Source organism: Hyperolius riggenbachi, chromosome 1 (assembly GCF_040937935.1).
Source record: "Hyperolius riggenbachi isolate aHypRig1 chromosome 1, aHypRig1.pri, whole genome shotgun sequence".
In the NCBI taxonomy this organism is placed as follows: domain Eukaryota; kingdom Metazoa; phylum Chordata; class Amphibia; order Anura; family Hyperoliidae; genus Hyperolius; species Hyperolius riggenbachi.
In genome coordinates, this window is record NC_090646.1 from 333,600,484 (window position 1) to 333,612,796 (window position 12,313).

Consider the following 12,313-nt stretch of genomic DNA (forward strand, 5'->3'; position numbering starts at 1 on the left):
GGGGAGGTTCTGGGAGGGTATTATGTCAGTATGTCATTTTATGTGCTTTTAGGCTAATTTCACACCAGGACGTTGCGTTAGAGGGGGCGTTAAGGTCGCATAACGTCCCCCTAACTCAACGCCTGGTGGTGCTGGATCTGGACGTCAGAGTGAGCCGCGTTGTGCAGCTCACTCTGGCGTCAGTGATGCCGTGATGTGCACTCTTGTGCGCATGCGGCATCACGTGGTCCCGCCGGCCAATCGCCGCACAGAGCGGCTGCTCCAGGAAGTAAACACTGCACGTCATAACGTGCAGTGCATATTAATTAGCCATGTGCCTGGCCGCTCTCCGCTCCTCCCCAACATTACTGAGCATGTGCAAGCAGTCTAACGCGGCTCAGCCGCGTCCAAAGTACTGCATGCAGTACGTTGTCTTGTGACGCAGCGTTACAATGTAACGCAACGTCCGCACTGTGAACAGCCCCATTGATTTTTCATTACTGTGCGGTGGGCTGCGTTACAGGCTGCTCTAACGTGCGCCTGTAACGTCCCACTGTGAAACCAGCCTTAATGTTTCCAAATAGATGAGTAATAAAGTTTTTTGCATTTTTTTCATAACTAACTTTTATTTGTGCACAATCGGGTCATACTCCTCCTATTAACTGTCTCACAAATTTGTGTTAATTAAAAAAATAAATATAAATATATATACGCTAGGTCTACAAGGGCTGACCATATTTAAAAAAATATATGTGTATATTACATTTAAAGATGGGGTCCTAAAGATCTTATGGACGGGTATGCGAAAGTGTAGAAATTAACATGTAGTGGAAAAGAGTCTTTAGGGGTGGAGGTAGAGACCTTTTGGATTAGTTGTCCTGGTGGATTCTTAGAAATTAGTGAATCTTACTTGGCGTTTCTTTTTTTACATTTCAGTCTCAGCCAGAGGTGGAATACCCAGTGCTAGAAGTCCAAGCTCCAAGATCAGAGGTCACTGATAAAAATTGGTTGTCTTCTCGATTAAATACCCTAAAGCCACACACAGGTAATAGTATAAATTTACTCTTAAATAGTGTATTTTATGAGAGGAAACTATCATTCTTTTTCATCGACTCATGTTTTGTATTTGCATTACTGTCTATATCACACTATGCTGTGAAAACCACTTGACTGTTACCACAGTCCTGAAAACAACAAAATCTGATCCTAATTTACATTTACAGTATGTTTCTCATAACAAGTTAGTCAAGATGCAAATTGTTAAAAAAAATATTGGTCGCCGTAAGTTTAGGATCTCTATCAGATGTCTGAAGAATGCCTTTTTTTGGAGGACCTCTCATTAGCCTTTATTGAAAGATAGAGAGGGCCCCCCTGTTAGGCATAAGCTAGAAATGAACTGAGGTGAAAAAAAACCAAAAAACTACTTTTGCTTTTACAGAGGTAATTACCAGTCAGTTTCTAGTAATGGAAGTCTGACACATCTCTGAATGAGACACCACAAATGTCATAATAGCAAAGCAAATTTGTTATAAAATTGCCATAAATATAGACTGCTGCTGATTAAGCCCTCGTTCAGGCTTGCGTTTTTGTATGTACCGGGTGGAATGGATCGTAATTTGCAAAGCTCCTTTTGTCATTGCACATAAAGCATTTTTCTACAATTATTATTTTTATTACCTGGCTTGCTGGATCTGCAAAGCTGTATTCCTGGTCTATGATGCCGCTTGGCTGACTGTACTATAGTCTATATTCTTCTCAAGCTCCTCACCATCTCCCATCTTTACCTATGTGAGGTAGTTGGGGAAAAGGCTTGGAACAAGGGTCGGACTGGGACACTGGGGGCACACCAGAGAAATTTCAGCATGGGGCCCACACGCCACATGATTTGCCGCACACATACCCTACTCTAGTGGTCCCCATAACAGCATCACCTAGTTGCATAGTGGTCCCCCTCCCTCCCCTATACAGTCCCTTTTACTCTGTTTAGTGCTGCAGAAGATGTCAATGCTCTATAAATACATAATCTTAATATTATGTAAGGACATTAGACTATAACTGTGGTAGGATTAGATTGTGAGCTCATCTGAGGACAGTCAGAGAAATGACTATGTACTCTTTACAGTGCTGCAGAAGATGTCAGTGCTATATAAGTATATAATAATAATATGGTAGGATATTAGACTATGACTATGGTAGGATTAGATTGTAAGCTCCTCTAAGGACAGTCGGTGACATGACTATGTACTCTGTAAAGTGCTGCAGAAGGTGTCAGTGATATATAATTAGATAATAATATGGTAGGACATTAGACAGCAGTGTTCTTCCCAGGCTCTTTTAGGCGGGTGCTCCATCCGGCTAGTTTTGGTGAGCACCCGGCTGTTATCAGCTCACCTCCCCCTATGCTGTAAGCAGAGTTGCGCACAGAAGCATCGGCTCTGCATTCTCTCATCTTGCCACACCCGGCTAATTTTTTCTGCCATCCGCCTGGAAATAATTTCTGGGGAGAACACTGGACAGGCTATGGTAGGGATTAGATTGTGAGCTCCTCTGAGGACAGTCAGAGACATGACTATGTACCCTGTAAAGTGCCGCAGGAGATGTCAGTGCTATATAAATACATAATAATAATATGGTAGGACATTAGACTGACTGTGGTAGGGATTAGATTGTGAGCTCCTCTGAGGACAGTCAGTGACCTGGTTATTTACTGTGTAAAGTGCTGCAGAAGACGTCACTGTTATAGAAGTACATAATAATATTAATAATGTGGTAAGACTTTATATTATGACTATGGTACGATCAGACTGTAAGCTCCTCTGAGGACAGCCAGTGACATGATTATATACTGTGTAATGTGCTGCAGAAGATGTCAGTGCTACATAAATACATAATAATATGGTAGGACATTAGACTATTATAGTAGGATAAGAGTGTGAGCTCCTTTGAGGACAGTCAATGTACTCTGTAAAGTGTTGCAGAAGACGTTCTGTTCAGGCAAAGCCAGAGTTCACAAAGAAACATTTAAATATCTGTTAGACTCCTCACTGAGGTTAAAAGCAGCATCTGAGCAGCTAAAAAAAATGAGCTCTACTTACCCGATGCTTCCTCCAGCCCCTGGCATCCATTATGTCGCTCGCCGCAGTTCCGGTGACCTGGGATACGCTCTGTTTCAGAAGCCGACCTCGCCAGGTCGGCCTCTACTGCGCCTGCGCAGAACAATCCAGACCATGTGAGCATGACTGACAGCAGCACTCACACAGGCGTAGTAGGGGCCAATCTGGCGGAGTTTGGCATCTGAAATGGAGCGGATCCCGAGACACTGGAATTGCGGTGAAGCACACATAGGCTGTCAGGGGCTGGAGAAAGCCTGGGGTAAGTGGAGTTCTTTTTTTTTTTTTTTTAGCTGCTTGGATGTTTCCTTTAAAGAAGTCATCAGGTAAAGTAAATGACAGCCCATTTACTTACCTGGGGCTTCCTCCAGCCCCTTGCACCTGACTGTCCCACGCTGACTGCTCCATTCTCTGCCACCGGCCCGCGGGCCCCGCACAGTGCAGAGGCCAACCAAGAGGTGGTCCTTACTGCACCTGCATGAAGTGCCGCTGTCAATCAAGCCCACGTTGTCCGCTGCGGACAATGTGGGCTTGATTCACAGTGACCCTTTACACAGCTGCAGTAAGGACCACCTCGGGGTCGTCCTCTGCACTGTGCGGGGACCCCGGGCCAGTGGCAGAAAATGGAGCTGTCAGCGTGGGAAAGACAGCTGCAAGGGGCTGGAGGAAGCCCCAGGTAAGTAAATGGGCTGTCATTTACTTTGCCTTCTGACTCCTTTAAGCATACATGTAGACCAAAACAGTTCTGGCAATACATCATACAGAACTCGCCAGCCTTCTCTTGTCTGTATACAGTGGCCTAGTTGTAATGCAAACTATCTGCATAGATGATCTCTGCTCTTTTCTCTGCATTCTCTTCCTGCTTGGTCTTCTCTGCTGTCTACAAGTTCATCTTTCCTCTGTCATTCTTTTTTCTGTCCTTCTTTATCTTTCTCCTCCTGTATACATGTGTGTAATAGCTGTCCTCTCTGCAATGCTTCAGTTCTGTACACTTTTCCCTCTTCCATTGTCACTGCCCGTTCTTATCTTATCTGCCTCTGCTCTGTCAGGGATATTCCCTCCTTCTCTCCTGGCAGATCACTGTTCTCTCCCTCACGATCTCCTTCTTCACAGCCCAGCATCAGCTCCGGCCAGCCATCTCTCTCCCATCTCTTTGAAAATCCCCGCGCTGCAGTTGAGAGCCACGCATCTGTGTGCCTGTGAGTCATGTGGCTGTCACATGACTCACTGCTTCCCTGAAGCCATCCAGGGCCCGTCTACTCATATTCCTGTGCCAGCAGCATTTTTCATGATGCGACTGCTGACCAGGCGAAGTTCCTCCTTAGCCTCCACTAAGCCGCTGCTGGCTCAGACACAAGGAGTGCAGAGAGGAGAGGGGCCCACAATGTCACGTGACAGGTGACATCATAGTGTATATAAAAGGCCTACCGATCATTACATCTGCACTTCGCTGGGTCAGTACGAGCCTGCTTGGAACTGATCATTAGCCTATTTTGCCTTGTGAGCGTAGAGCTGATCCCATCCAACTCCCACTGTTCCAGAAGAGGAAACAGAGGGATAATGAGGATGGGGTAGGGTGATCTGCTGTGTGCTGGGGAAGCAACTCCCACTCTTCTGGCAGAGCCATATTCTCTGAATTGATCCTGGGTTATATGATTGACTTTTCCAAAGAAAAAAAAATCTTTTTAATAGCTTTTTCATGACTGAAAATTTTGTGCTATTCAGTGGAAACAGGGAAATAAATGTTACCCAAAGAAATCCTTGATTGTCCCGGGGGGGGAAAAATAAATAAATATATATATATATATATATATATATATATATATATATATATATATATATATATATATATATATATATATATATATATATTTTATATTTGTGTAAAATTTGCTTTGATTGCTGCTTTGCACACTTGGCATTCTCTTGATGAGCTTCAAGAGGTAGTCACCTGAAATGGTTTTCACTTCACAGGTGCGCCCTGTGAGGTTTAATAAGTGGTATTTCTTGCCTTATAAATGGGGTTGGGACCATCAGTTGCTTTGTGGAGAAGTCAGGTGGATACACAGCTGATAGATCTACTGAATAGACTGTTAGAATTTGTATTATGGCAATAAAAAAGCAGCTAAGTAAAGAAAAACGAGTGGCCATCATTACTTTAAGATATGAAGGTCAGTCAGTCCGAAAAATTGGGAAAACTTTGAAAGTGTCCCCAAGTGCAGTCTCAAAAACCATCAGACGCTACAAAGAAACTGGCTCACATGCGGACCGCCCCAGGAAAGGAAGACCAAGAGTCACCTCTGCTGCGGAGGATAAGTTCATTCAAGTGACCAGCCTCAGAAATCGCAGGTTAACGGCAGCTCAGATTAGAGACCAGGTCAATGCCACGCAGAGTTCTAGCAGCAGACACATCTCTAGAACAACTGTTAAGAGGAGACTGTGAATCAGGTATTCATGGTAGAATATCTGCTAGGAAACCACTGCTAAGGACAGGTGACAAGCAGAAGAGACTTGTTTAAGCTAAAGAACACAAGGAATACACATTAGACCAGTGGTAATCTGTGCTTTGGTCTGATGAGTCCAAATTTAAGATCTTTGGTTCCAACTACCGTGTCTTTGTGCGACGCAGAAAAGGTGAACGGATGGACTCTACATGCCTGGTTCCCACCATGAAGCATGGAGGAGAAGGTGTGATGGTGTGGGGGTGCTTTGCTGGTGACACTGTTGGGGATTTATTCAAAATTGAAGGCATACTGAACCAGCATGGCTACCACAGCATCTTGCAGCGGCATGCTATTCCATCCGGTTTGCGTTTAGTTGGACCATCATTTATTTTTCAACAGGACAAGGACCCCAAACACACCTCCAGGCTGTGTAAGGGCTATTTGACCAGGAAGAAGAGTGATGGGGGGCTGCACCAGATGACCTGCCCTCCACAGTCACCAGACCTGAACCCAATCGAGATGGTTTGGGGTGATCTGGACCGCAGAGTGAAGGCAAAAGGGCCAACAAGTGCTAAGAATCTCTGGGAACTCCTTCAAGACTGTTGGTAGACCATTTCAGGTGACTGCCTCTTGAAGCTCATCAAGAGAATGCCAAGAGTGTACAAAGCAGTAATCAAAGCAAAAGGTGGCTACCAGTGGCGTAGCTATGGAGCTGGGCCCTGATGCAAGTTTTACAATGGGGCCCCCATGCCAAGGACAACCACAGTGTCAGAGGTGCAAGAAGGGGATGGGAAGCAGTTTGTTAATGATTACCACTAATCAAAGCATCTATATAAGTGATTATTATGAGCACAGAACCAATAGAGGGCTACTTTGAAGAACCTAGAAACACACACACACACACACACACACACACACACACACACACACACACACACACACACACACACACACACACACACACACACACACACACACACACACACACACACACACACACACACACACACACTATATTTATCACTCACTAAAATGGTAAGTAATTAAAAAGGCACTGCTGTATCAAAGTTACTTCAAGGTATGTGTCTCTCACTTCCGACTAGAGTTATACCCTCAATAACCTTAGGCAGTCTAGGCCAGGAAATTTACTAGCCCTTCCCCCTGGCCATTTTAGGAGTGATGCTAGTTCGTGGGGCATCCCCCTGGTCCTACTCAAGTTCTCTCACCCTCCTTCTCTCTCTCTCCTTCCTTTCCTCTTTCTCTTTTATTTACTGCTTTTCTTCTATCTCTTCTTTTCTGGTTTACCTTGAGCTGGTTATTAGTCTATTATGGAGATCCCCCTTTTAAATGGGATAAAAGGTTATTGCTCCCCATTGTGATAGTTCTTTTTGTGCCCTGATGTATGATCCCTAACAGACTCAGGGCTTCTCCTGTCTGATATAGCTTCTCTTATGGAGCAATGCCATTATGCAAACCCTAATAACCCTTCATAGGCAAATAATATAGTCTAATTTGTCTTGTATGGTTCTCCTACCTTTTTATATGTAACCTTTGTGCTTGTGCTTTCTCTGTGATGTGGACTGTCACACTGTTTAGTCTGAACTGGTTTGCAGCCTATTAATGCATATTTTTAAGTCTGATATGAGGCTTAACGCTGTAGCTTGTGGTTACAGCTTGATGTTTTCCCCTTTCTGTATTACCTTTGTTGTAATTATTTTGTGAAAATGAAAGAATCTTTAAAAAAAAGAAGAAAATTATCTGTGCTTTGAATAGCCTCTAGTTTCAGTAACTGGAAAATCCAAAAGCATTATGGGACTTTATTCAGATTCAGTTTTAAGAATGTTTGAAACCGTAAACTCAAATTGCACTACTTTGGAACTATGGCAACTGTATTCTATTTGCAGTACAGATTGTTCATAAACTCCCAACTTGCTACATGAGTAAGTAGTTACAGAGAGTAGGAGCCAGAGTTACTAGCGTTATTGATAACAATGATTACTAGTAGAATGATAGCCGATAGAATCACAAAGTGAGGTCCCATCTCCTGTATAGAGCTTTGTTAATATGGGACCACCTTCCCAAGGGCAAGTAAGATCTCTGTAAAAGTAGGTGATGGGATCTTGGTCCACAATCCCAGTATGGTAATTAGTAATGCTATTGACAGGAATGTGGATTATGGGAAGGAATGAATAACTAGTTGAAGTGTGAGGAGCAATGGCAACAATAAAACTGAGGTCCCTACAGGAGCCAAGAATTTCCTGCGTAGCACCTATTCAGACCTTGATTGCAACTTCCTTGCTTTATGAGAGGCATAGCTACCATAAAGTGTATAGGGAAGGAGGATATTTAGCCAAGGAATGTAACAGGATGCAGACAGTGAACAAGGCGTGTAGGCAGAGATGGGCGGAGGGCTCCCCATCAGACCCCACTGGTTCCACAGCAGTCGCCCTGCTTTCTCAAGAGAGGAGGAGCGGCCACACTAGGCACTTTATACACTTTATGGGCTGCTCCCAGGGCATATTTAAGGTTTTGTTTGCACACACTGAGAAATATATGTGTACTGTTTGATAGCAGGTATGCATTGCATCATCGTCCTTCTATCACTCTGAATTTCTTCAATCCTAAACCCAGGTTTAATCACACAGGTTCATTTTGAACCTCTGATGCTGACATGCATTGTAGTTGGGCAGTATAATTATAATGTGTTACTGTGTCGTGGCAAAAAAATTATATTGTGGTTTATTATGCATTTGTAATTGCATTATACTATCATAAGGTATTATTAATATTATTGATTTATAAAGCGCCAACATATTCCGTGGCGCTGTACAAAGTAAGAAACAAACATGGGGTACATAATGCAGACAATGGTGTACACTAATATACAAGATACATAATTAGTGACAAAATACAAAAAAAGATACAGCATACAGAGTACAAAATATAGAATTGGTAATGACATTGATAAAAGTAACATGATGAATAAAATGTATAATGATTTCCAAGACACAAAAGGGGGAGAGAGCCCTGCCCTTGCAGGCTTACAATCTAAAGGGAATTGGGGGAAACAAGAGGAGGGGTAGTATACGATAAAATATATAAAGGCAGTGTGTTTTAGGATACCTAGTAGGAGTGCAATTTGGTCTTAGGACAAAGGGAAGTGGCCTAGGGTAGCGCATATGCTTGTCGGAACAAGTGAGTTTTTAGAGAGCGTTTAAAAGTAACAAAGGTTGGCGAGTGACGAATGTGTTGTGGGAGGGTATTACAGAGAAGGAGTGAAGCGCGTGCAAAATCTTGTAAGCGGGAATGTGAGGAGGTGATTCTAGAGGAGGACAACAGAAGATCGTGTGCAGATCTGAGATTGCGATTGGGTTTGTATCTCGAAATGAGTGATGATATGTACCGGGGATGAGAGATTGTGGAGAGCTTTGTAGGTTAGGGTTAGGAGTTTGAACTGGATCCTCTGGTTAATTGGCAGCCAGTGAAGAGCTTGACAGAGAGGGTCAGCTGAGGAAGATCGAGACGAAAGATGAATGAGACGAGCAGCTGAGTTCAGGACCGACTGGAGCGGGGCCAGTTTGTTAGAAGGTAGTCCACAAAGTAGTACATTGCAGTAGTCCAGACGAGAAATTATAAGAGCATGTATTAACATTTTGGTTGTGTCTTGAGTGAGAAAGGGCCGGATGCGAGATATATTTTTGAGTTGGAGATGGCAGGAGCTGGTTATGGAGTTAAGATGAGGAATAAAAGAGAGAGAAGAGTCTAATATTACCCCCAAGCACCGTGCTTTGGGAACTGAAGTGATGGGAGTGTTATTAACATTTATAGTTACTTCAGGCAGAGAGGTGGCCAGAGACGGTGGAAAAATTTAGTTCCGTTTTACTCATATTAAGTTTTAGGAAGCGAGAGGACATGAAGGAGGATATAGCAGACAAGCAGTCAGGAACACGTTTGAGGAGGGAGTTACGGTCTGGGTCCGAGAGGTACAGTTGCGTATCGTCTGCATGCAGGTGGTATTGAAAACTGAATGAGTTGATTAAGTCACCAAGACCGTGCATGTAGATGGAAAAGAGGAGGGGACCAAGGACAGAGCCTTGAGGAACCCCGACAGACAAAGCATGAGGAGAAGATATCTGATCTGAGTAGAAGACTGTGAAGGACCTTCCAGAGAGGTAGGAAGATAACCATGTGAGAGCAAGGCCCTTTATTCCTACATTTGAAAGTATTTGTAAGAGTAAGGTGTGGTCAACCATATCAAATGCTGAGGACAGGTCAAGAAGGATGAGTATGGAGAATTGACCTTTGGATTTGGCTGTAAGGAGGTCATTGGCCACTTTGGTAAGGGCCGTTTCCGTGGAGTGGTTGAAGCGAAAGCCAGACTGGAACTGATTAAGTAGGGACTTAGCTGATAAATAATGGCTTAATTCTGCATGTATGTGGCGTTCAATTAGTTTGGATGCAAATGGGAGAAGTGAGACTGGGCGGTAGTTGGCGAGTGTGGTAGGATCTAGAGAAGGTTTTTTAAGTAGTGGTGTCACAACGGCCTTTTTGAGTGGCGACGGAAAGATGCCAGTGGAGAAGGACAGGTTAAATAGTGATGTTAGTGCAGGCATGAGAGATGAGGATAGCTGCGGAATGAAATGGGAGGGAATAGGATCCAAAGAACAAGTGGTTAGATTAGCTTTGGATATTATAGAGGAGAGAGAATGTTCAGAGAGTGGAGAGAAGGCAGTTAGAGAGCAGTCAATGAGAGGTGTGGAGGTGGGATTTGAGGGTTGTGTGGAGAATTCACTTCTGATTTTGTCAATTTTATCAGTGAAGTATGTTGCAAATTCTTCAGCTGATAAGTAAGATGAAGGAGGAGGGGGATGGAGAACAGAGTTGAAGGTGCTGAACAAGCGTTTTGGATTGTGTACTTGGGTGGATATTAAGGAGGAAAAATAGGCCTGTTTTGCCACAGAGAGTGCGTTTCTGAAGTTGTTCAAGGCTATTTCATATGCGATGAAGTCCTCATTGGTGTTACTTTTCCTCCAACGCCTTTCCGCTGCTCTAGAGCATCTTTTTAACTGTTTAGTGTCTTAGGTCATCCAGGGTTGGCGACTGACACGGTGAGAGCGGACATTGACGAGGGGGGTGAAGTCATCCTTTTGTAATGGAGCTGTTGTAGTGTATAGCAGCTGAGTCTGGGTCAGTGAAGGATTGTGTGAGGAGAGGTGCCAGGGCATCAGAGACGGATTGCATGTCTAGATTGCGATAGTTTCTGCGAATATGTGAGCGTGCTTGTGCCAGAGTGGTAGGAAGAGAGGAGGAGAGAGAGAAGCTAAGTAGGTTATGGTCAGAGAGTGGTAGTGGATCATTAGTAAAGTCAGTGACAGAGCAGAGACGAGTGAATACGAGGTCAAGCGTATGGCCATTAGTGTGGGTTGAGGTAGAGGACCACTGAGACAAGCCATAGGAGGAAGTGAGTGAAAGAAGTTTTTTGGAGACAGCGTTCTTGGTGTCAATAGGAATGTTAAAATCACCCATAATGATGGTAGGGATGTCAGAGGGCAGGAACTGGAGAAGCCAGGCAGAGAAATGATCTAAGAAAACAGAAGCAGGGCCTGGAGGGCGGTAAATAACTGCAATCTGGAGGTTTGAGGGTGAGTATAGTCGGACTGCATGGACTTCAAAGGATGGCAGGGAGAGAGAAGGAATAGGAGTGAGAGGCTTGAAGGAGCATTTGTCTGAGAGAAAAATGCCCACCCCTCCACCATGTTTATTCCCACTTCTAGGAGTGTGGCTAAAGTGGAAACCTCCATAGGAGAGGGCGGCAGGTGAGACTGTGCCAGAAGGGGTCAGCCAGGTTTCAGTGATCACAAAGAATGTGAAAGCATTGGAAATGAAAACATCATGGATGAAGGGCAGTTTGTTGCAGACTGAGCGGGCATTCCAGAGGGCAGCCGAGATATGAGGGGGAGGAGTGGGATATTAATAAGGTTACAGTAAGAGGGAGGGAAATATGATTTGTTGCAAACAGTGTTATTAGCAGGGGGGAGTGGGGGTCCAGGGTTAGGTGAAATGTCCCCAGCAGCAAGGAGGAGGAGAAGGCAGACAGAGCGGAGCAGAGGTTGCAGTATATACTTATATGTAGATGTGGTGCGACACGGAAGGTGAGGCTGTAAGTATGAGAAAATTTCATGAGAGGCGAGCTGAGGAGTGGATAGGAGAGATGGTGAAATGTACAGCATATTGCTGACAGCAGGGAGATGTAGTGTGTGGAGAGATTTGAGGATGGCTGGGGAGAGCAGGCAGATAGTAAACAATAGGTTAAACATTTTTGCAACTAACCAGAGAAGCAGAGTTTTCTGTCAGTTCCTTCTGTTCCCTTCTGGTTCAATTCTGGTCTAATTTTGGTCGTTGTATTTTCTTTACACTTAGAGTTACAGATGCTCAAAACTGACCAGTGGTCAAAATTGACCTCCTATGCTAGCTATATGCAAACAGGCTGCCAGCATCTTAATTAACAGACTGAATGCAGGTGAGATGGTGAAGTGTTTGCATGGGAGTCTCAGCCTTGTAGGCTGGAATTTAAAGGAGACTCTGTATGGGGCTGGACAGAAATTTAACTCACAGATCAAACACAGCATAGAACACTGCATAAACAGCTGGCAAGGCAATAAAGTATATGTTAATTTAAAGGGAACCAGAGAGGATTCAATATACATACCTGGGGCTTCCTCCAGCCCCATACGCACGGATCGCTCCCACGCCGCCGTCCTCCGCTGCCTGGATCCGCCG

The 12,313-nt window shown here is 44.2% G+C and overlaps 1 protein-coding gene across 1 annotated transcript in view; it reads left to right on the forward strand.

Moving 5' to 3' along the window:
• Positions 1-12,313, forward strand: part of TMEM59L (transmembrane protein 59 like) — a 64,664-nt gene that overhangs the window by 25,798 nt on the left and 26,553 nt on the right. The window contains exon 5 of the mRNA XM_068233917.1: positions 916-1,024. Coding sequence (XP_068090018.1) covers positions 916-1,024 — 109 coding nt within the window. The remainder of the gene's footprint in view (positions 1-915; positions 1,025-12,313) is intronic.